At 43.3% G+C, this 25,466-nt stretch overlaps 1 protein-coding gene across 9 annotated transcripts in view; it reads left to right on the top strand.

The window, feature by feature from the left end:
• ARHGEF7 (Rho guanine nucleotide exchange factor 7) overlaps nucleotides 1-25,466 on the top strand; it is a 151,054-nt gene that overhangs the window by 87,863 nt on the left and 37,725 nt on the right. For 8 of the 9 annotated variants that reach the window (XM_004423175.3, XM_014781870.2, XM_087435842.1 and 5 more), the window contains 3 exons: nucleotides 7,027-7,121; nucleotides 7,352-7,447; nucleotides 21,745-21,867. In XM_004423175.3, coding sequence (XP_004423232.2) covers nucleotides 7,027-7,121; nucleotides 7,352-7,447; nucleotides 21,745-21,867 — 314 coding nt within the window. The remainder of the gene's footprint in view (nucleotides 1-7,026; nucleotides 7,122-7,351; nucleotides 7,448-21,744; nucleotides 21,868-25,466) is intronic. The other variant, XM_087435840.1, reaches the window with a different exon arrangement.

The raw sequence follows: 25,466 nt of genomic DNA, 5'->3' as shown, positions 1-25,466 counted from the left end.
TGGATCTGTGTATGTTTGGTTAATGCATCGGGGCAAGGGAAGGCCTTTTAGAACTTAAAAGCAATAAATGAAAACATAAAGGAAAATATCAAAATCAATTAGGTCACATAAAAGTTTAATAAATTTTTTGCCCTCAAACAATAGAAACCAAATTACAAGTTAATTGGAACGTTATTTGCAACAGTTATAACAACACATCCTTAATGTCTGAAGAGCTCATTAAGACAAATACATTAAGATTAATAGATAAATAGGAAAGGGTGTGTGCAGTGTAAAACGGCAAATACTGATGGCTGTGTCTTAATCAGTTCAGGCTGCTAAAACAATACCGTAGACTGGGTGGATTAAACAGTAAACGTTTATTTCTCAAAATTCTGGAGACTAGAAGTCCCAAATCAGGGTACCAACGTGGTCGGGTTCTCCGTGAAGTGTCTCTTGCTGTTGACAGAGGGCCACCTTCTGTCATGTCCTCACATGGTAGAGAGAGGGAGCTCTGGTCTCTTCATCCCCTTATTAGGGCACTAATACCATTCAGGAGGGGGCTCCACCCTCATAACCTGATTACCTCCAAATACCATCACACTGGGGATTTAGACGTCAACAAATGCACTTTGGGAGGACGCAAACATTCAGTCCTTAGCACTCTGACAGAACAGTTAAGCTAACCATAAAAAATTTAATAGCAATATTTTATGTATCCCGTAAGCTGAGATTTAAAGAGAGAATCTTCAGTTCTAATAATGATGGAAATGTAAATACATATGAGGTGTCTCAAAAGTAGTATGGCAGGTGTATATAGGATTCTGAAAATACTCAAGCCTTTTTTCTAGTAATTCTACTTGAAATCCACTCCAGAGAAATTACCTGAAATATATTTCAAGATGTTTGCGCGCAAATGTTTTCATAGGCTTATTTATTATAGTAATAAGTTGCAAGCAACCTAAATATTTAGCAGTACAAGAATGGTTAAGTAGCCAGCGATACATCCATTTATAATTATTAAAGATGCGCATGAAATTTTAAAAAAAATCAAAAATATGTTTTCATGTTAAGTGCAATAAGCAGAATATAAAATTATATAGGTAATGTGATTTAATTATGTAAAAATGTTGTCATAGAAAATAGAAGGAAGTGTGCCTGAGAATGGTTTCTTTTGAGTGGCAGAATTTTTTTGTTTGATAATGCAAGTAAGAGTGATTTTGGACGATTACTTTGGCACCAGAGTCAGACTGTGTTGGAGATGGAAGTAGGGCATCCGAGATGACGGTAGGGGCATCGGGGCCTCAGACTTGAGGAGTGACAATGGAAGAAAAAATCCAGGATACTTTAAATAAAGAGGTGATTAGTTTTTGTGATGAAGCCAGCCTTTATTTTCGAATGTGAAAACTGTTTGCAATCAGGTTGTTTCCAGTCTTAGGTCAGTATGATCGGGGTGCCCTTGCTTTAGGTGGTGGAGTTGGGTGTGGGGGTTAGCCTTTGTGTGTCATGTTTGCGTGCCCTGTCAGTGGGCTGGCCTGGGGAAGCTCCCTAGCTGCCTGCACAGTCACTTCATTATGAAATGAGGTTGACCGTGCTGGCCTTGGCCTTGTAGTGTTGTTAAGAGGATTTGCACTTGGCCTTAAGGTGCCTGGCGAAGTGCTTGGCTCTTAAGAGGTTTTCATGGTTATTAGGAAGAGTATTTAGAAGCATTTGGGGCCTTGTGCATCACTGAGGCTACCATACCATTCTGTTTGCAAATAGGCATCCCATTTGAGGATTACCTGGGAGAGCTGTAGTCAAGGGTGATGGGATCATATAATTAAAGGAAATATGTTTGTGACATGTTCAAGCTTGATGGGTTTGGACAATGAAAGAACGTTAACTGCACCTACAGGATGGTAACAGATGTCTCTCCTGTTGTAGCAGCTGGTTGCCCACCCCTAGAGAGAAGGGGTCACATCTTCTAGGGGAGGAGGAGTTTCTTTGGTTGTCATTAGAGAACAAGGTTTCTTAGCTATGTTGATCTGGGAAGATACAGGTCCTTATGACCTTACGTGTTGAGTGATACACCGGTTTTATTTTCCAGGTTTTATTGAATAGTCTGACTTGTTATCCACTGCATCACATCAGTACCCTTTATTTATTGGAACAGCAAATAGAGAACTATTTGTTTCCCCTCATGCCAAATATCATGAAAAGAGAGGGTGGCTTTTGCCTTTGAAACGTTGCAAATATGTAGGTAGCAATCACTAGTTTAGTAATTGTACAAAATAGATGTGTATCTTCCATAAAGTGCTGTAGCAGCCTTCCGTGTACCTCTCCTGTGCTCCAGAGCAGTAGTGCACCTGTCCTTCCCCTTTGCTCCTTGACTTGCCTGGAACCTCTGCGTGCTGGGCCCAGGGGAACCTGAGACTGGCGACCCGACCTCTCAGCTTTATGTGGAGCAGCACTAACCCCAAGCCGTGGTTTACTGCTTTTTCTTTTATCTTTTACTTGTCTTTTTGCTTCTCTCCACCTTAACCAAGATTGATTGCTTTTCAGTCGTGACATCTGATGTCTCTGCCCTGGGGCCTGTGGATAAGGTTTCCTCATCTCATGTGCCCTGGGCATTACAGAGGGTTGTTCAGCTTTGTTCCCCGTGGCTCTCCTGGAGAGCTGTCTCCCCCCTTTCTTGTGTCCCACCCACATTTCATATCGACATTGAGGGGCCTGCTGACATCTGTGACAAATTCTGCTTCCCCTGTTTTTACATAATTTCCTCCTTTTATATTGATGAAGATCTAGATGAAGGTTTTCAGGTGGTAGCAGGAGCCAGGCACAAGAGTAGGAGCTAAGCATTTGGTGAATGAAGGAAGGAAAAATTGAGTTGATTAATCATGGGAAAGGCTGTCTTGTAAAATAATTACTTTCTGACTAATGGAGTTGTGTAAGAAGTAGCTCCAAATAAGATTCCCTGTTTGGATTGGAAGGCTGTCCTAGGTGGTTTGTAAGATTCCCTCCTACCTTAAGTCAGGGAGCTGACGCTCTTGAGTGTCTTATCACAACCTCGTAAAATCCCTTTTTGTTAAAAAAAAGGAGACAGAGCCATAGACTTGTGGATTCCCAGGTGGGACATGGCAGAGCCAGGATTTGCACCCAGGTCTGCCGGGCTCCCAAGGCCAGCTATTCACACATCATGGTGCGGTCATGCACATCAGTCTGTTTGCTAAGGCCAGTTTCCTGCGGTGACATATCATAGTGGACCCGCAGCTTTTGCTGTAGCTATTGTATAGTACACCTTTACTATTTGGAAGAAATACATCCCAAGACCTTGTGAATCCCCAAATTAAGAAATACTATAATAATATAACTTCTTTCAGAAGGTACAATAACATAAAACAGAAACATTTTACATGGCCCCTCCAAACGCTTTTTGAGAGTTACTGTAATTAAGTATTAAGAACATGGAGAGATCAACAAACTACATTAAATCAGTAATTGCCAGTGGTGGGGGCATTGGGGTTGCTCCTCTGTGCCCTTATCGGCCTCGGGATTTGTGGAGCCCAGAAGGGCTGTAGGAATTGCTTCCTCCAGCAGCCCTGCTCTGCCCTTCCTTCCTCTCTTTTCCCTAGAGGCTGACAGTTTATTAGCGGTTCAAGTCCTATCTTGTAATTTACTTTTTGAAAATTTAAGTACTAAATACTGTTTAAATAGCCAGGGCTGAAAGGAAACGTGCATTGATTATATGTCTTTGTGGGTTGCAGTGTGGGGGGTATGTGGGGCTGATTGAGTGGGTCGGAGAGGGTTAGAACAGTTGTGCTGTTCTTTAGTTTTTCCTCTTGTGCTTATGAAACAGGATTATGTTTTTGGATTTTGGTTTTAGTTTATGATGATAATTATCTGGATCAAATATTTAAAAAACTACTTAATATCTGTTTCTTCTCTCATATGTAAATCAGTTATTTATTTTTAAAGGACTGTCAGTGACATATAAAATAAAACATATGGTACCTACTAAAATTTGCAGTAGGATCTGTAACTTATGTGTAGACTCAGCGATACCAAGGAACGACAGAGTGAGTTTCTGTGTCTGCGAGGTAATGAAGTCAGCCCTTCTTTGTTTTGCTCTGCTGTGACAGCTGACAGTTCAGGGATTGTCTGTGTGGCTTGCCTGATGTCCTCCTGTGTGACACCATTGTTTGCCTGGACTTGGCTCTCCACGCCTCATGCCTCCCGGGGAGCTCGCACTGGCCAGGCTCAGCCCGGGTGTTCTTCACGGCTGTGGAGTAAAGGCTGCTCTTTCTGGGAAAGCTGCATGCCTTCTCTGTACCAGCCTTCGTGGGATGGAGCTGTGGGCACCGAGCTGTGAGGTCTCATGGGGTCCTGCAGCAGCCAGAGTGTGCAGAAGTCAAGGAAGGGAAGAAAGGTGATGCCTGGAGCACATGATGTGCTGCTGAGCTCAGTGGGGGATGTGTGGCCTCCTGGCAGAGGGGACAGCCAGCGTCAGCATGGCTCAGTTAGCCCAGTCTTGGTTGTGTGTTTGTGGAGAAGCTAAGTGTAACTTGGATTATTTGGATGCAGGTATCATAGAACTTGTCTTTAGCACTTATTCGAAGATAATATTTATGACTCGTAGTTGAAATTAACCAACTTAACTGTCTTAATAAATGTAGCTTTTTGGCAGAGAATGCTTTGGCATTGTTTTTGGTACGTTCTTACAGGAAGCTTTCATATCTGCGTATATGCCTGAGGCTATGATTAAGGAAATGTCATTTTATTCTTCTACTCATTATCGTGCTAATGATGTTTTCTCAGGTGTTTTCCTTTTACATCACAGAGGAACTGCTTTTCTGTTTTATAAAATAGGTGTATAGGTTTTCAGGCATGCTCTAAGCAGTGTTGCTAATAGTTTCTAACATTTGTAATTAAGACACGAAGTCGTATAGTTTAACTTTCGTTTTAACATTGTAAAAGGACTTTCCGTCTTATACATCTGTGACGGATTTTATTTTTAATTTTTTTTAGTTCAAGGACCCATTATACTTGGCTTACTTCATGTTATTTTTGAAGGATGAGCTCAGATTTAAAGTATACTTCTCTGATGAGGCAGTGGCTGGTGTCACACTGTGGTCTCTGTCCACCAGTCCTTTGACATTTGTGTCCAGTGAGTATTTCTTCGAAGGAAGACATTGTGATCGTAGGATCAGCACCCAGATTTCCCCACAAAGGAATGAACTCCCTCCTCTCTTGGGCTCGCCCCACCAGTCTTCCATGAATAGACCCATTCAGGGAGAAACCAGAGTTCAGTGTCGCAGTGAAAGAACCTCTGATTCTCTTCCTCTTAAATAGCGTAGTATGTAAGTTATTTAATCAGGTTTGCATTTACTTATGAATGACTGTACTCTCTCCTCAGAGCACACGGAACATGGTAGTCACAGAATAATAATCCATGTTGCAGTTATTAATGCTGAAATCTAAATTTAGCTTAATAATTTCTTTTGAAAGTTTAAACATACATTTTGATTATCAAAAATCGGGGAGAAAACTGAACATGTTTGATATCTTTATTCTGTATAATTTCTTTCATATGATTAGTTTAGGATGATTTGTCAGTTTTGGACGACAAATAGCACATCTTAGTGCATGTAGTAGATCCTCAGAAAATACGTGTAATAAGACTTTCTGATTAAAGAAGATACTGGCTCTCTAACGGAGTGGGATGAAAAGATGGTTGAGGAAGGGAGGTCACTTTCTTGGCTTGTGTCAGGTCCCAGGGAACCTGACTCCTCCCCTTAGTCTGGTAGTTGGAGAGGGCAGTGTGTGCAGTGTAGTGTCGGAGAGATCTAGGTTCACATCCTGCTCCGCTGCTCACTGGCTGTTGATTTTAGATAAGTTACTTAACCTGTCTAAGCTTCAGTCTCTTCCTCTGTAAACAGAGAAGTGTTGGCGAGGACTGAAGGTGCTGTGTGTAGAGCACCCTGCTCAGTGAGAGAGTGCAGTGAGCATCGGATCGGCAGTCATTGTACCCCTGTCTTCGCACCAGGCTCCACCTGCAGACTGTGGCCTTCTCATCTTGCCTGTAGGAGCCTCTGCTCTTGGATGTTAACTGAGGGAAAGAGGCTCAGGTTTCAGTTCAGCTGTTGTGCACTTTATATTTACCTCTCAGCTTTTAGGAATTATTAACTGATTTTGGCTAAATTTGTTACACTAATGTAGGGTATTAGGAAACATTTTAATTTTAAGGTTGATTTATTATTATTCTTCTATCTTTAAAATAAAGTAGTGGCTATTTAAAGTTGTTTTACACTGATAGACCTTTAATTTTTAATAAATGTTAGTGTGTAGGGTGATCTGAGACTATCATTTAATGAAGGTCTGTAGTTCCCAGAAATTGATTTAGATTTGCTAGATGCAGTCTAAAGAGTGAATTCCATGTTTTTTTAGTTGAAATATACTTTACCTTTGTTAAAATGTGTAACAGCTCAGTGAGCTTTGACAAATGTGTATATCTGTGTAACAACTACCCAAATGACGATATAGAGCCTGTCTGTCACCTCAGAAATTTGTCTCATGTCCTTTTCCCCATTGTCACATCCTCCCCTTCCTTCTGTTTTGATTTCTGCGGTCATAGATAAGTTTTGCCTGTTCTTGGACTTGCTGTAAAATGGAATATGCAGGATGTCCTTTTTGTGAATGGCTTCTTTTGCACAACACAGTGTTGTAGAGATTCATCTGTGCATCTGTGCTGTTGTGATTATCAGTGGTTTCTCCTTTTTGCCTAATTGGCTTGGCATTACTTATCTGATGATGGAATTCATTCTGGCCTTGTTATAGGTAAACCTGTATCAAATGTGCTTGGCAGTAAAATGAAGTCAGTTGTATAGCCTTAGTAAGAATTCATTCCATGGATTTAGTAGTTAATAATCACAGGGAGTGACAGTATTAAACACATTAGTATTACATAGAAGCAACAATATGAAATGAACAATGGTTCAGTGAACGGCGGATGAACTTTCCAAAGCTTATAAATCTTGACATCAAATAATACTTATTCATCGTCTGTTGTAGGTGCTACAGAATATTTTGGAAACAGAAAATGAATATTCTAAAGAACTTCAGACTGTGCTTTCAACCTATCTACGGCCGTTACAGACCAGTGAGAAGTAAGTTAGATGGTAAATGTGTTAACTGTAAAATAGTTGTCACCTTGGGTGGGTCCCTCGTATTTTCAGGGAACAGAGGGTGAAGTACTGGAACGGAGTTCGGTGTGTAGTTTGCCTTAGACACAAGCTGTTCACTGGGCTAAGACTTCAGTGGGGCGTTGGGATGGGAGAGGAGAGGAATATAGGTAAAATTGTTTACGTATTTTTACTGCTGTTTTTCTTGGCTCTAGGTTAAGTTCAGCAAACATTTCACATTTAATGGGAAATCTAGAAGAAATATGTTCTTTCCAGCAAATGCTTGTACAGTCTTTAGAAGAATGCACCAAGTAAGTAAGATGCTAAAAATTTGCAAAATTCAGATTGATATAACTGGTATTTAAAGGATTAAGTTTAACATAATTTTAGAATTCATAATTTTTTAAAGATAGAAACTAGGTTATAATGACCCTTTTGAGTTTATCAACTTTTATAGTAAAAGCTGTGTTTTAGACTAATTTTTACAGAAGGAATCTTTGAAGGAGGGATCTACTGACTATTCAGAGAAAGGAGAAGGGCTTCCCGTGAGTGGTGATTTTTAGGGTGTTGGGGAGCAGGGGCTAAGTAGGGGATGCAGAACCCCAAAGAGGAAGAGAGACCGTCATGTGAAAGAACGTGGAGGTGCTGGGAGCTTCGTTCCTTACCTGCCGCATGTAGTATGTGGGAGGCAGGTCTGTGCACCTCAGGAGGCCAGGTCTTCCTAGCGTCGTCTTCCAGCACATATAGTGCGTGGCTGTCAGGAAGCTGAGAAATTGTAAAGCACAACCCATGTGACATGCTATTCTGGTGTATTAGGGACTTGCTTTTGTCACTTCCTTGCTTTTTTTTGGTGGGGGGCATGTTCTGGATGATGAGCCATCAGATTTTTTCCTGTGTGACTATTTTATGTTCTTTAACATCAGACATTAAAGGATATTTATTAAGTGGCTGCTAGGTGTTGGATGACTTAATCATAATGCACCTGAAAAGTTTTTAGGTTTTAGTCCACCAGGTGACATTTAATATTTATTTACTTGTGGACCTGATAAAGGAAGGTGACACGTTTTATTTTTGAATGATCTTCATTTCTATAACCACCAGAAGGGCCAGAAAACCATTTTGTGTTGGCCTCTGGTTTTCCTTTCAGCGTTCTGCCTGTCTCTTTTCTCAGTCTTTGAAGTGGTGAGGGCTGGCCTGCCCTCTGTGCCACGAGCTCTTTAAACTAAATTGGTAACAGTTTGCCACGCTGCGAGATTTGTTCCCTTAACTTCAGCTTCACGGGTCCATCAGGGCACTTGATACTGGAAGATGTGGCAAGGAAAGCTGAATGCCAGTGTTACTAAATACTGGCTTTCAAACAGAAATGCACATTATTTCCCTTTTGCAGCATTTTTGGTTTGTACAAAGTGGCATTACTTACATGACCAGGGAAAGAGTCGTTTGAGAATCACTGTGGTGACTCACCTTTTGATGAGTGGTCATTTGCCAGCAATTTGGGGTCTTTGTAAGATGCTAGCCCTGTTGTGCACAAAATGGAGGTAAATGTTTGCCTCTGCTTTTCCCACTGGCGGTAGATAATGTGGACTAAATGAAGACCCACGTAGTACGTTTGCAGTACCCCTTTTGAGCATCATATCAGCCCTGTGAGATAGTTAGGACAAATGTTACTGTCCTCGCAGAATAGATTTAAAAACTGAAATTCAGGGAGGTAAATAGGCTTGAAGTCAAATATCTAGTCAAGCTTTAGTCTTATGTAGTCTCTGTATTTGGTGTGGCTTGGGTGTTATTTCAGTCAAGTTCCTCAAGGTTCTGGTACATAGATATTAGGTATTGGATTTTCCATGGTGAGATGGAATGTTTGAGACCAGCTTTCCTTATCAACAGTTTCCCTTCTCTTTTGTATCAAGAATATTCTGAAAGTTTTCAGAGATTTGGACAGAATTCAGAGACAATTCCCTCTGTTAGAGAGAGACAACACATTCTCGAACACTCACTCAGGATTTGCCCCCTGAGTTCCAGCAGCTCAGGTTGAATCAAACCCTGTGACTTTCTCTTGGGGTTGTCCCACGTAACAGACTTGGCCACCATTTTCCTAAAAGCAGAGAAAACGGGAGACAGGCCCTGCACCCTTTCCTTCTCCAGACGCCAGCCCTCCTGCAGAATCTGCCTACTTCTGATGGCTCTCTGGTGCCTTCAGGTAGTTGGTTTTATATTTTGTTCAGTTTCTTTTGTTATTGGCAGGAGAGTCAGTTCAAGAGGAGTAACTTGGCTATAACTGGAAATGGAACCTCGTAGATTTAGAGAACCCAGTCCTTTTCTTATTTTTCAAATCACGATTCTTCCCTCAGCGTTGTAGGCTCCTTGGAAGCATGTTTTCTGTAGCAATGGTCTGTGCTCACAATTCAAAAGGAAATGAACTGTGGGCTCCACACTCATGGAGTTTGCTGCATTAACACATTCATATTTCTGTCACTTGTATATGTGACTAGTTTTTCTTCATTGATTTTTAAGTCCATTCAGAAACATCCCCGATATGCTCGGTGCCTTCCCCATTCATTCTCTGCTAGTTTGTACAGTGCCCACTACATGCCAGACACTGTTCTGGGTGCTGATAAGACAGATGTTAACGAGACAGAGATGACACCGGCCCTACTGGAGCTTGTTGTCTGGTGAGGGAGACAGATAGTTAAAATTATATAAATAATTACAAAATGACAATTGTGGAATTGCTGTGAAGGAAAGCATGCAGGGTGCTACAGGCAAATTTCAGGGGAAAATAACCAAGTACCGAGGGGTGAATAGGAATTAACCAGGAAGGAACAGGGGAGAAGAGAGGTTTTTTTCCTCACTGCAGCCACTTTGCCGATTCTCTGACACCAGTGGGTGTCCAACAGTTCATCCACCTCTGACACTAACTGCCTGGAGTCAACACAGACCCCCACAGCTCAAGGGCTCAGTCCCACAGGACTGCCCCCACTTCAGACGTCAGTCACAGTGGGCTGCTCAGCCACCTACACTGCTGTCTAGTCAACTACAAAGTCGAGGGTTCCCACAACACCCCCTCCAGTTTCAGTAATTTGCTAGAGTGACTCACAGAACTCAGGAAAGTTGCGTTACTTACGTTTACTGGTTTATTATAACGGATACAACTCAGAACCAGGCGATGGAAGAGACGCATAGGGTGAGGTATGGGGGAAGGGGCGCGTCGCTCTCCTGCCCTCTTTGGGCGTGCCACCCTCCCAGCACCTCCGCTGTTCAGCACCTGGAAGCTCTTGAGCCTGTCCTCTAGGGCTTTTTATGGAGGGCTCATTATATAGGCATGATTGATTAAATCGTTGGCCATTGGTGATAACTCCATCTCAGGCCCCTCTCCCCTCCCTGGAGGTGGGGGCTGAAAGTTCCAACCCTCTAATCATGTGCTTGGTTCCTCTGGCAGCGCGCCCCATCCTGAAGCTGTCTAGAGGCTGCCAGGAGTCACCTCATTAGCCAAACTCTGGTATGGTTGAAAGAGGCTCATTGTGGGTAACATAGGACGTTCCTGTCGCTCGGGAAGTTGCGAGTTTTAGGAGCTCTGTGCCAGGAACGGGGACAAAGACCAAATGTATTTGTTATGGTACCATAGGAGCAGAGAGCCCCAAGGTGGGAGTTCGCTTGGCTGTAGCCTGTGAACAAGGAGGTGAGTGGGACAGTACAGGGGACAGAGTGAGGTCACCAGGCCCTCGGGGCCTTTTATAGCATTTTAGACAACTTTCAAAGAGTAGTTAGAAACCATTAAGGGGTTTTAAGCTTGGCAGTGTCGTGATCAGCATTCTTTGTAAAAACAACTATCTGCTCTGTGAAGAATGGTGGGGGCGGTGGAGGGTAGGAGGATGCAGGAGACCAGATAGGAAGCTGTTGGGTTTTATTAGGATTTTTTTCCTGTTTAATAAATACCTCTTGTCTTAAAAGTCACTGACTAATAACCATTTGGTAATGATTTTGTGAAAGTGAGTGTTAGTAAAGTTGACGTCTGTTCTTTTATAAAAGTTACTTTATAAAGAATTTTGTTGAGGTTGGATTTTCTAGTTAGTACCTCTGGGAATGGAGTATGTTCCTGTGGTCCTCTGCGGGTTGTACTCAACCACTCTTGTCAGGGGAAGTGGTTCAGCCTCCCTCGTACACTTACTCATGCATTCATTCATTCATTCATTCTCCGCCTGTGTCCCCCTCCCCCTGTGCCTAGTACTCTTGTAGCTTATACACTTGTACTCTCTTATCCTGAGGGAGCTCAGACTGGGGGAAAGGCAGAGACGGTGGTCTGCAGGGAGCACTTTTCAAAATGGTATTTATACTTTTTCTGGTTATAAAATGAGTTACAAACTCATTATAAAATATCTGGAAACTACAGAATAGGACAAAGGTGAAAATTAAAATCACCAACAGTCTTTTCATCCAGAGGTAATTATTGTTAATATTTTCCTCCATTCCTTTAAACTTTGCTTTATAAGAGAATGCGTGGATAATTGGGCCCAGATTTAGAGGCCGCCTGTTTGATTTGGGCTGTGAGGTGGTAGGATTTAGGCCTGGTGTCGGGGAGGTGTGAGTGGTATGGGCGGGCCTCCTCTGTGGACATCTCTTGCGGGAGACGTGAAATAGTCTTGCACGTTACATGATTGGATGTGTGCAAAGGGAGTGCTCCAGAGAGAACTCTAGACGAATTCTTACCACTTTAATGTCAGTGGGAGATTTTCTAAAATACCATGTTAACGGCTGCTCATTTGTCTTTCTTATGGCTGTACCATTTTTAGCCATTACTTAATTTTTAGATGCATTTTATTTTGCTTTCGTTAAGTCATATTATAAATAACTATATAAGGTGAACTTCCTTGTATAGACCTATCATTTATTGAATTCTTGATACGGTCCAGGCACTGTTCTTCACATGTATTAACTTATTTAATTCTTTAATGACCTCATGGGTAGGTTTTTAAAGATGAGAAGGTCAGGGCATAGAGAGGTTGAGTGACTTGCCCAGGGTCACACGACTAGTAACTGGTGGTCTAAATTGAGAGCCCCCATGCCCTGTCACCCCCATCCTAGCTCAGTCACTGTGAAAGATGACTGATTCCGAGGACTCTTCCCTAGCGAGAGTCTCTGATTTGCAGTTTTACTTCTTAGCAGCCCTTTTGCCAGTGGTTCTCCCCAGGTCCCTGACTCTTCTCACCCCTACCCACTGGAACAGGCTCCACCTTGCCTCCAGGACTGGGAGAGCTGAGATGGTGAGTGCTCTCCAAGATAGTTTTTGAAATGCAGTTTTCTTTTGAAATGCTATTTTAGATGGTAGAGCCATCCCTGTAGTATAGTGATTTACTGTAGATCCTATGGTGTAAAGAGACTTTGTTTGGACCAGTCTGAGAATGAAACTGTGGCTTACAAAACTGTTTCTATGAGAAAATGAATTCTGGGAATCTAACTGTGACTTCAAAACAATTCTTTCACATAAAACTCACTTGTAAGTTGGGAGGTTTGCTTGTATTTTGTGATGAAAAGCAGGTTAAGTTCTATGGAAAATAAAATCTCAAAAGTTGTTTTGCAGAATGTCCTTGTTATTCACCAAAATTATTTTTATTTATTCAATTTGGTAATGATGTGATGCTCTTGTAATACTCCCTCTTAAAAAAAATGCTGAACTCCCCTATATTCTTTAGCTGTTCGTTAGGTATAGGTGCCAAGGGATAGACAGGCAGACAGTAGAGACTTGCTGCGTGTCTCCTGCGCCGGCGGCTCTTGAGAGAGCCGGTGTGCCTGACTTCTGCACCCCAGAGCCCAGGGCTTCTCAGGTGCTTTTGTCGTGTGTGTCGCTGTGCTGGGGGTGTCTGTGGCCCACACCACCACTCCTCACTGAGTGTCCTGGGGTCTCTCCATCCTCGTTTTCCAGGTCCTTCCCTCTTCCTCATCTCCTTTGCATGTGCTTCCTGTGGCATTGGCCCTGTTGGTGACACCCAGGGCTAACAAGGTATATCTGAGGTTAAATAATCAGGTATAACCCAGTTGTTTTAATGAAACTGTCTCATGGCTTCCTTGCTGTTGCTTTGTGTCCCAGTGTGATACCGGGGACACCTTTTCATTGAAAAAGTTCACATAGGTTTATGAGTGGTTCTGCCACATAATAGATGGTATTGCCTGGCTGTCTGGAGATGGAGTTTACAGAGTGCCACCATCTGTGGAAGACTATAAGGAAAATGTCGAAATTGGCCATGGTGGAGCCATTTTAAAGTGGAGTCGGAGCTGCCTTTCCAAGGGTACTGCCTGCTGTCTTGATCCTTGGACTAGGCCAAACTTTTGGACTGGGCCAAGACGACAGTTGTTTTACAAGCAGTTGTTTGAGAAGTCAGCAGGAGAACTGATGTCCTGATCACGAAGGCTGAGGACTGTGGGCTTTCTGAAGATAGAATCGATAGTCAGTCAGTGTTTAGCCAAGACTAGCTCTCTGCCTCCAACTCCAATTAACATTCTTTGTACTACAACTTCCCTTCTTTGCCTTTAAAAGCCCCTGACCTTTACTCCCTAGTGGGACACTATTTGGGTTTCTACCTGAATCTGTGCTCCTCAAATTGCAATTCTTTGATCTTAAATAAATGCTTTGCCTCTTAAACTGCTTTCTATTTTTGAAAGTTGACAGAAACATACCCTTTTTGGAGCAAAAGTTGGACCATTGTGGTGCCGGTTCATGGAGGCTGTTAGACGACAAGACGGTGTCTTATTCTTTATATTCCCAGTTATTTGCTTCCATCATGCTAATATGTAGTAGATGTTCAATAAATCTATGGTCAGTAGATCATTAAGTCAATAGATCTTAAGATCTACTCTTAAGAAAAATTTACTTTCTTTCTAGAGACTTAATTTCTAAGCAGGTTTGTTGTTTGAACTTTTTTTTTTTTTTTTTTTTAATGGTGTAGACTGCTCTTTTTATGATTTTCAGCTACTTTGAGGCTGGTTTAAAAACAATTGTGATTTTGAGTCAAGTTGATTGAGAGAACATTGGTGTCACTAATAGATGAAGACGGAGGAAAGGCTTGGGGATGAGGTGGTTCATTGCCTTTGAGGTGCTTGTGTGCCTTCAAGTGGGGACAGGTGGTGGGCCAGCCCTGGGATCGGGTCAGGTTGGAGGTGGAGATGTGGGAGTCATAGCTCCACACACCCCACCGCCTCCCATCATCTGAGAAGAGGTGTGGCCAGGCTTCTTGATGTCTCAGTTCCTCAAATGTAGAGCAGGAATAGAACAGTAGTGCCTACCACAGGGTTAAACACAGGTCAGCAGGTGGGGCTGGTCCCTCCAGGGGGAGATGCATTCTGGCTCCCTGTAGCCCTCCATTGTGGCAGAGCCCTTTCCTGTGGGCAATTTATCATTTAGTAATAAAGGAGACTCATGCTGATTTCAGATATTTTGGAAGGAAAGGTCTGTATTCCTTCCAGTTGAGGGACTTTTTTTCCCTCACCCTCCCACTTCTTAGGCATCATATTCAGCTAGTTTTACTTTATGCCCTCAGACTTGGCATTAAAGGATATGTATAGGATATATGACTTTAGATATTACTGTCTTTATCTGGGCAAAATTATTCTGTGGATGGTGATGAAATTCTGCTTTCTTCTCAGTTCTCTTTTCCATATTGTTTTTGGAGATAGCTAACAGGCAGCGGCCTAGCCATAGAATCAGGTTGGAAGTAGAGAATGCTTTGCTGGATTTAATGAATGATCTAATGAATTGGTATGATAATTCAGTTCCTTGGTCTGGATTTTGTTTTATTTTTTTACTTTTTTGCTGAGGAAGATTCACCCTGAGCTAATAACATCTGTGCCAATCTTCCTCTATATGTGGGACACTGCCCTAGCACGGCTGGTGAGTGGAGTAGGTCCACACCTGGGATCCGAACCCGTGAACTTGGGCCTCTGAAGCAGAGCACGCAGAACTTGAACCACTTGACCATGGGGCTGGGCCCTGGTTTTTTTTTTTTTTTTTGGTGAGGAAGATCAGCCCTGAGCTAACATCTGTTGCTAATCCTCCTCTTTTTGCTGAGGAAGATTGGCCCTGGGCTAACATCTGTGCCCATCCTCCTCTACTTCGTATGGGACACCACCACAGCATGGCTTGATAAGCAGTGCATAGGTCCACGCCTGGGATCCGAACCTGTGAACCCCGGGCCGCCGAAGTGGAACGCATGAACTTAACTGCTACGCCGCCAGGCTGGCCCCTGGATTTTGTTTTTTAATATGGATGATTTAATTATTTTTCTTCTAAAACAGCTGGAGGAAAGATAACTTATTTTTAACCACCAGCTAGTTAAGACCATCATTGCCTGTATTTGGAGTGGTAGAAAACAGCAAAATATATTTTTAATCTTACTCTCATCAGACATTAATCAGTTCCTTGGAAGGATGCTGTAGCTGTGTCATAAACTGAGAAGTCAGGAGAGTTTCACGAGAAATGAGAAAGAGAAAATGACTAAAGTGTTTGCGATGACTAAAGAAGCGTCATAAATGGTAATTTGGGTAGACAGAGTGATTGGAATTATAGGAATTTTGTTTTGTTATATTTTAGCCACCTTGCTTCCCTTTCTCAGTTGGTTGCTTCTGGCCCATTTTACCTGCTGCGGATCCTCACAGCTCTGTCCTGAGCCCTCTGCTCTTCGTGCTTTTTGTGGCGTAATCACTGCCATCACAGGTGCCTCAGCTGCCTGTCTCCTGCCTCCTAAATCAGCCTTTCCAGATCTGATCTCTCTCTCGATTTGTTTTTCCAACACTCTGCTCGATACTTTTGTGCTCATCTCCTTGGAGCCCTTCAAGTCAGCTCACCAAGAATCCATGTTGTTGTCCCCTTCTGTCTCCAACCCTAGTCACCCCATTTCTGCTCTGTCCTTACCTTGGTTAAAGACTCCACTGCTCCCCAGTCTGTTCTTTCTAGAAACCATGGACACCTCTGTAAAGCTTCTTCTCTTCCCGCCCTGAGTCGGTTGCTCCGTCTCGGGCTCTCCCCCTGCACTGCCCTTACTGTTGACACCTGCCCTGGCTTGGGTCTGTCTCATCCTCCCTACATCCTGCACGAACCTCCTACCCAGGCCCTGGCCTCCGTTTTGGCCTCCTGTGCGTCTATTTCTACACCAGCCCAGGCTCTTCCTCGTTCGGTCAACGTTCTACTCAGAAACTTTGGGTGGTGCCTGGTTATTTGTTTGTTCACAGCAGCGTTTTACAAACTGTTCTTTGAGATGTTTGCACGGGGCATCTTGTGGGGGAAAAAGCTGATTTAGAAGATCAGGTCCAAAGTTTAAATAATCTATGCGAGTCCCTCCCTAGAGGGCCTCCCGTCTGTCCTTCAGCTTCAGACTTCTCTCCTCCCCTTTCCCTTCCTTGTGCCTTAGCTCAGAAAGAAAGCCTTCCTTGCTGCTTCCTGGGGATGGGGCTGAGAAGTGTGCATCAGCCAGCTTTCCCTACTCTTCCCCTCATTTGCATTCACTTTCTCTGCTTCTCCTCTTACCACAATCCTCCTCCCAGTGAGCATGTGTCAGTTCTTGTCGTAGGTGTCTCTGCTTCCCCAGCCTTTGTTTACATGCACGTTTGGGTTGTATTTTAGTTGCAAACTCCTTTTCAGTATATTGTAGACATCAGTAGGCTAAGTTCCCATTAGTTGTCTTATATATGATAGAACTTCAGCTTATCAAAGAAAATATTTAATTTATAAGTATTTATTGTAATTGCTCTATTGGTTAAACAAACATTGTGTTTTGATTTTGTTCAAAAATTAGTTATAAAGCTTCTCTTAAGATAGAAGTGAATTCTTTTTATAAACGCTGTTTGCACCATTTCCTGTAACATTTTCACAATAAAACAGGATTTGTTTTAGATCATTATCAAAATATAAATTTAAACTGAGGATGTAGTTTATTTCGTCTGAAAGCTGTCTTTCTGAACCGTCCGGATACTAGCAAGCCTGGGTGCTCTACAGTAATATTAACTGGAGAACAGACTTGCTTAAACACAGGGCACACTTCTGGTTCTGCCTGGGCCATCCTTATTAAGAAGAAGGCATGGGTTTGGAGCTTATTTGGAGGGGATTTGGGGTTGATTGTACACATTTGTAGAAGTGGGTGCTGACCTGTTGATTTAGGTTGTGGGGTCCCCTCCTGTGTGTCAGTGGAGGGAGGAGTGGCTGCAGAGTCTCAGCATCAGAGACTGACCCTCTGTCCCTGGGTTGTGGTGCACTGTCCCTGGGAAGCCCCTGAAGAGCTCTGGCCATAACTTCCTCACTTGTTTTGACTGCATGGTTCCAGAGAAATGTGATTTCAAAGCACATTTCCTGTGCTGGAATCTTAGGAGTCTAGGGATATTAGAAAGTGATGGCAAACCAGTGGCATGTGCAGGGGATCTAAACAGATGACCCTGGGGAGGGAGCCTGAGAAGGCTGAGTACCAGTAAGCAGAGGGCTCTGGGAAGAGTGTCAGATTCCTCTGCCTTCCTGGGGCTCTGGCATCCTTGAAAGAGTTATCCATGTTTAGGGTTTTGGGTCCAGGAAGAGAGGACTTGCAGGGACTGCCAGAGGCCACGGCCATGGTGTCCATGTGGCTGTGGTCCCCCAGGCCCCTCCTTGGTTGGGAATATGAGGCTGCTTGTTTCTTGAAGCTGCCTATTGATAGCGGACAGACTGCAGGCTTCATTGGGAATGGCCAAGTGTGCTGAGGTTCACCCAGTTCATGGTTATGTCTATGAGTTGATCTCAGTCTCCCCTCTGAAATCAGTAGTTCTCTATGTAGTTAGCAACACCAATAGGCATAAATGTGTTATGGGGGAAAATTGTTTAGCACTTCTGTGATTTCCCAAAAGTTTTTCCTGAGGTTGATTCATTTTCACTCTGGGAAAGGAAGAAGGCCCCTTGGGCATCCCCTTTTACCATTTGCTGTTCTCTTACTGCAAAGACTAGAGGCTAGACTGTTTGTGTCACCCCACCTGTTATCAGACCACTAATGGATAACACCCCAGCTGTTATCAGACCATAGATGACACCACAGCCATGATCAGATCTTGGCAGTGGCGGAGGCTGCAGGTGGAAGCGGCTGGCATTAACAGCCCCATGCACTGCTCCTTTGCACTTTTGCACCTGGCCTTGACACCATGTTGGGTGCCCTGCCCACATGTTATCATTCTCTGAAAAACCACCTCTAGGAGCACAGGAGAGAACCAGAATGAAGATCCTGTTTTAATTCTCCAGTCATATTCTGCATTGGTGATCTTTGAAAGTTTTGCTTGTTTGTGTCGTTACTTCAGTCACCTAGATGTTGTTACGTGTGAGATGTGTTGGCACATGACTGGGCTCCAGTCTTAGGACGACTTGTGACCTTTCTGAGCTCCGTTTTCCGGTGCCACCTGGCCACTTAGATTGTGAGGGCTTTATAAACCGTAAAGCCGTTTACATGGTGGTGGAGAGTGTAGTGAGTTCTTGCAGGATTGGGTTGAGAGAGGTCATAAAACTCTAGGGCCAAGGCTCGGTGGGACAGAACCTGTGTGATGAAGTAATTGTCCATGTGTAAGCCATACCAAAATATGACTTCGAGCAGTTGATGAAATAGAAGAAATGAAAATCCATTGATCTAGATTTTAGGGACATTCTCCTTTGAATGCATCGGGGGCTGTGGTATTGGACCAGGTGGAAAATGAAATCAAAACATAATATATGGCCAGGACTGAGCAATATTTATGCAATCATAAGAATTTAATAATTTTCCTGTGCCACATCTCTGAGAATGTTCTTTTCTTGTTCATAAAACTTTGGCATCCTATCATTACAGTCACCTTCAATCCCTCAGCTAGACAGTCAGGGTTCCCTGCTAGGTCTCTCTCATTCTAGAAGCTGGACTCTGACTGTCTCACTGTCTCTGAGTATGAACATCACCCGCTGAAATGTCGGTGTGTAATAGTGTCAAGATAGATGTGTCTCAGGTGTCTGGATCTTGGTAGAAAGGTGGTCCGAGTGTGTCTTACGGTGCGGCGTCCTCACTGTGTGTGATGGGTCCTTGGGTGACTTAGAAAGGATGCTGGCCTTGCTCCTTGTCCCGGAGCGTGTGTGCTCTCCTCCTCTGAGGGCAGGCAGCAGTTTGTATCTCACAAATTGAGGCATTATCGCTATCTTATATTCAGTTTATTTTTTTTTACTTGTTTCTCATTCCCCAGAAAGATTGCAGTCACTTTTAAGGTAGAGGCGATTTCTTACTCTGTTTTTAATCTGTTCCCAGGGTCTGAATAAATGGTTGGAGTTAATTTGTTGAGTCAGTGGCTATTTTTCCTCCAGAAAGAACTGTGGCTAATCCCTAAAGGCTATGAAAAACCCACTTAGGGGTGCACACTGGGAAAAGAGTCTGCTAGCAGTGCAGATGCTAGCTTGCTTTGACTTCAGAGCAGGATAGATAAACTAAACAGTAAAACCTGTAGTAAGAAGCGCAGGCCCCGCTCAGGGCTGGAGGGTCTTCAGTCCTCCGTAGGGCATTGTGTAAATGCTGTTGACAGCCAGCAGTGTTCTCTGCCAGGGTTACTGTGCCCTTCCAGCTCTGGATTAGTCATTTCTCACGTTAATGATGATGATTGCCTTTATTTTTTGTTTGCTTGCTTTTTTTCTCTGTACCTACCACCAACTTATTCCTGGCTTATGTTAATTCCTCTCAATATATTTAGATATGTTAGGTACTTTTATTAATATTTTAGAAGTCATTCTGGAGCCTTCTGGGTTTCATCTCGAGCCCTGCTGTGTGGTTTTGGGGTCTCCCTTGGCCGTTGTCCTGCTGCAGTCTACCTCCTCTGTGTTGGTGTCTCCCCGTCTTGTTGCTCTCGTCCCTCATTTCTAGGGATGTCCCAGGGGGAGAGAACATGGAAGGCAGTGAATCCACGTTCATACTTAATTATGACTTGGGTGGAGATGGAATTGTAGGGAGTTATTTTCATCCACTGTTTCACAGTTCAGTGTTGTTGAGAAGTCCCAGGCCATTTATTTGAAATGTGTTTCTCCATCAGAGTTTTTAGTGTCTTTGTGTCTAGAACTCTGACATGTTTGGTTTGGGTCTCTCTGCGTCCCTCGTGCTGGCACTTGGGGCACTTTCTGTCTGGGGACTCACGTCTTTCAGTCTGCTGAGTTTGGTGATCAGGTCTTTGATTTCTATTTATTTTGTTTGTTTTCTGTATCTGGAAATTCTTTCCTGATGTGGGACTGCTTGCCCTGGTCTTCTGATTTTTCTCTTTCTTTCCCATTAATCTGAGAGCATTCAGAACTGCATTTTCCAGATTTCCTGTTGACTTTTTCAATTTTGCTGTCATCATTTTAATTTCCAAAAGCTCTATTATTTTTGTCCTGAATGTTCTTATTTTAAAAGCATCCTTTTCTTTTTTCATGGACGCAATGTCTTCCTTTTCTCAGGATTAATTACAATTCTTCTGAATATTTTTCTGCTCCCTGGAGAGTAACTATCATATCTTTTCCCTTCATATCGCTGATCTTGTGTTCTCCGCCATTCTTGTTAGGCTTTTCTTTTCAACGTTTGGTGATCCGTCTGTGTCTTCTCATAATTAAGATTGGCGCTCTAAAACACTTGAGTGGAAGTGTTGACCGTGAGTTGAGACTTGGTGACTGTTGTTTTGTTGGGGAGCTCCTCGTGTTATATTCTTTGGTCGTTTTTCTCTGGGTCAGATTCCCTAGGGAGAAGAGAGGGCTCCTGCAGTTTCCTACCCTGAAGGGTGTAATCCTTCCTGTCACTGCTCTGGGTTCTGGTGGACAGAGGGGACTTGGGGTGCAGGGAGGGTTGGTCGGCGTCCTCTACGCCCTGTTTTCAGTGCAAGGACCCTTGCTCCCTGTCACTGCTGTACCCCCAGCCAGGGACTTAATGGTCTGCAGATGAGCGCCTTGCTGCCTCGCATACCTTCACCCAGCTGTGTTTGTGGTCCCACCGTCCAGGGGATTTGAGTCGGATTTGCCCGCCCAGTCGTGACTGCTCCTCATCTGCTTTTCAGCTTCCAAAGTTGGTTCTGATCGTCTCTTTTTCTGTTCTTTTTGTTCTCGTGAGTTTACGCCTTCTAAAGAGTCATAGTAACTGCATTATAATTTGAGTTGAAAGGAGAGGGTCTGCAGGTGTGCTCTGTGTCCACTCTTCACCTGAAGGGAAACGGGACTCGTATTTTTTCACGTGTCTGTCGTGATGCTACTTCAGTAGAAAACCTTACTAACCAAATAGCCACGTTTTATAATTCTCTTTGTTTTATGCAAAATGTAAGGCTTCATGACATCTGTTTTTCTCACTGCCCAAAGAAGCCTGGACTTGTGGGTTTGTGGCTCTGCTGTGCACAGGTCCTGGCATCTGGGTGCTGGAGAGGATGGGGTTAGTGTGCTGCTGTACAGCAGAGCAGCTTTCAAGGTGGGTACTTCTCCCTGCTAGATTCGTGGTGTGAACAGATGCATTCTGGGGTTTGTCTGTTTGGTTTTCATAGAGGTGGTACACAAGGAGGTCTTTCTCACTCAAATTTTCTGTGTTCATTATTTAGCAGTTTTCCTTCCTTCTGTAAGATTTAGAATTATTTCTCTTGTATTGTGTGTCTCCAGGTTGCCTGAAGCTCAGCAGAGAGTTGGAGGCTGCTTTTTAAATCTGATGCCACAAATGAAAACCTTATACCTTGCGTATTGTGCCAATCACCCATCTGCAGTGAACGTTCTCACGGAGCACAGGTGCGTTCACTCGTGAGAGTGGTCTTCACGGAAAGGAGGGGGCTTCTTGGGGCACCCTCCAGAACAGCTCATTTCTGTGAATAGTCCGTGAAATACAATGCTGATATTCACTTGTTTATTCAGTGATGATCATTTTATTTTAATTATCCCTCAAAATTAGTGCCTGGCAAGTCCTGGTAGGAACTTTTTGAAATGCCGGTGAGCATTTTTGTAATAGAAAAGGATGCTTTTTGAAGCCTAGAGCCCTTTGGACAGTGGGTTGAAGGAGCTGGTAAGTGTTCTGGAACGTAGCTGCAAGCTAAATCTGGGCTACAGAGTCATATTTCTCTCAGTTCATAAAACTGGAAGTACATGATACTGAGTTAGATTTGCTGTAAGAGAAAATGCCATTTAAAACTAGGACTGGATTTTATAGGCACTTCTAGTATAGATTTTATAGTATTAAATTGGAGACCGTTCACTTTAGCTTTTCAACCTGAAATTCACAAAATTAAAACAAGTGAAGCAGAATGTACAGATTTTCTGCTAGTTCGGTGAGACAAGGCCACATCTGTTTCCTGAGACCTGGAAGAAGACGGAGGGGCTTTGTTGTTAGCAGGGACTAGCTCTGCTCCGTGGCTGCAGACGTTAGAGAGGAAAGAGCTCCATTTTTGCTTCTAAAGGAGGTGCAGATTTTTATTAATAAGTGTTTTAGAAAAATGCTTTTGAAAATAGTTCAAAAAATTTTGCAACCATAAATGGAGAAACTGTTTTGGTAGCATCAAGATAAATGCCACCGTGCTTCTAATTTAAATATTTAACTTCAACTTACTCTTAACTAAATATTTTAACTTAAAACTTAGAAACCCTTTTGGTAAGCAAGCATTGCTGAGCTGTTTATAAATCAAGTTGAGGTTCCAGTGTAGCACCCTGTGGGTGTGGCTGGATCCTGTGGAGGTGGTGGCGGGGCCTTTGGATCAGTCAGACCTGGTTTGAGCCCCAACGGCCGCTCTCAAGCTGGTGGGCCTGGGTAAGTTACTTCACTTCTCTGGGTTTCAGGTCCCTTCTCTGAAAGTGCCTGCTCATAGGGTTATTGTAAGCACTGAGCAAAACAGATAAACTGGTCAGAACCCAGCGAAGATGCTAAATGCTCGTTGATTTGTTCTCTTATCTTCTCTCCCCCCCAAAAAACCCTGGGCATTTTCTGTTTCTCAATGCTCTTAAATGCTACGGGATTAAAATCTTGTGAACCTCTGTTTGTATTAAGGCATCTCCAGTCCTTAGATGAAGCAGCAATCTTTGACGTGGTGATGAAGAGGGGAGATTAGGATACACTGTGTCCACAGCAGTGAAAAACCCAAAGGACCTCTCCCCCTCCCAGCCCTCTCTCTGGTTAGGTCTTCCTCCTTTTTGCCTTTCTGGGAGGTGGGCAACATGAGCATGTACCTTCCTAAAACCATGAACTGGGTATTCGTTGTGTTCTTTGCCATCTGCTCCTGGGAATTATGAATTCAATGAAATTTGCACAGAAGTGAAATGCAAGGATTAAATTTGTGTCTCTGAAAATTCTTCAGGAATTATTGGTGCAGCGATGGGAGAGAGAAACAGAAAGCAGACAGAATGTTAGGGTAAAATTGTAAATCTTTTTTATTTGCTTTCTCTCCCTCCCCCTTTTTGGGGGAGTTGATCCTCTAGGATTGGGTTGGAAGTGTGGAAAGAGAGTAGGGTGGACAATTTTGAGGAAAGCTTCTGTTTTTCCCATGGAAGTGAAAATGTGTCCTGAAGATGACATTTAAAGCAATTGCGACTGTTCAAGTTGCCTAAAATGTTAGGACTTTCAAGGGCAGTGCTTGCAAGTGTGTGCTGTTTATCTTCTCTTCCGTACTGCTGCTTTAATGACTGTTTGTGTCACAGCAGCATTTCCTGAAATAACGGGAAGAATACAGTTCAGTTTCTAAGTGGGCAACGTCTGGGCCTCCTCCACGTGGCGTGGGGCAGAGATGGCAGGTGGGTGGACTGCGGTCATGCTCTGGAGCGTGAGTCTAGAGAGAGGAGAGTGCTCCAGCTGGCTGGCCGGCGTCCTGGACACGGCAGGATGCGCTGCCTGTGTGCCCTCCTGAGGTCTCTGAGCAGCTCGAGTCCCCAGTCTGTCCACACGTCAGACCCTGCTTCCGAAGCGTAAGTCAGTGAATTGAGACGAGGGTCGCAGTTGGCTGGTAGCTTCTGTCTGCGTTCACTGCTTTTTATACTGGGATCTTAACTTGTAACCTCTTTCCTGCTGCCCTACGTTTGTTGATGTCTTAAAGCTGCCACACTTATGGGTAGATTAAGCTATTTTTATGCTTGAATATACTTTTTAAGGATTGATTTAAGTGTGGTGTTTTGAAGTTTTAAAGTCTTATTTGCCATCTTCCAGTTCTTGTGTTAGTTTAAATTCTGAGTCTGAATCTTGTGTGTGCGTGTGTGGAAAGACCAGTTGTGTGGAATGAAAGCTGACCTTCTTTTGTATTATCATAGGATGGTAGACATCCTGTGTTCAAGACCGCCTGCTTTGGACGGATTATGGGTTTGGTAATTTAGGCTGAAAAATGAGTTAGGTTCATTCCAACGCTTTAACTGTTACTTTTTGCTTGGCTCCATGATGGTTCTCCTTATGTGTGTTCCTTTTGTTGCTGTCTTGTAGCCCACAGTGTCAGTTCAGTAAATACAGAGGCAATACACTATGTCAGGATTGCTAGCATCAGTAGAAATTAAGCTGAAAGAGCCATTGTTTTGTCAAAATAGCTGTCACCAGCTGTTTGTTTTATTACGGTACTAAATTAAAAAAAAACTAAAAAATGAAGTATACACAGTGATCTATGAAGTTTTATAAAGTTCTGCTTCCTTTCTTAACTGTGTATATGTTCTGGCATTATAAGAATGTCAAATGGATATTAAAAGAACTTACATTCTTGTAAAAATTTCACTTATGAGGGGTTTTGGGGGGGTGATGAGGATAACTTGCTTAGTTTTGTTAATTTTTCTCTGCCATAACTATAGTTATGAAATTTCAGATACAGTCCTGATATATCAAAAATAACCTGAATAGAGTTTTCTGTGATTTTTCTTGTAATGGAAAAGGTCCTGCATGGATTATATTTAAAGGAGTTGAATTTAGTACCATGAAGGTTCATTTTTATGGGACTGTGCTTGATCAGTTGTTCACCACTTAGAGAAATGCTGGTTTATAAATTTCTCCTACTTAAATCCATCATTTCACTCTAGTCATGCTTTATTGATAGAGTGAGTAATTTGAAGAGGGGAGCATTTCTGAGTAAGATTGTGTGAGGAGTGTGGGCGGGTGCGGTGAGCGTGAATGGCAAAGCGGGAGAGTGTGGTCCAGGGGCCAGACCAGACATGGCGAGTGCATGTGGGCTTCTGGGCCCACCTGGGGTCAGCCACCCTGCTGGCAGTGAGAACAGAAGCATTGGCCTTCACTGGGCATCCTCATCCGGGTCGCAGGCCCGGAGTGCAGTTTACAGGAATATGTATAGAAGCTTCTGCTCTGATGCCCAGCGCAGAGTGCTTGTCCAATGGCAGTTGCTCCCTTCTCTCCGTCCTCCTTCCTGAGGCCTTCTCTT

This window comes from Ceratotherium simum, chromosome 10 (assembly GCF_057802395.1).
Source record: "Ceratotherium simum simum isolate JZ-2026a chromosome 10, ASM5780239v1, whole genome shotgun sequence".
Taxonomy (NCBI): Eukaryota; Metazoa; Chordata; class Mammalia; order Perissodactyla; family Rhinocerotidae; genus Ceratotherium; species Ceratotherium simum.
Note: the sequence above shows the minus strand (reverse complement) of the source record. Positions and strands in the feature narration are given on the sequence as shown.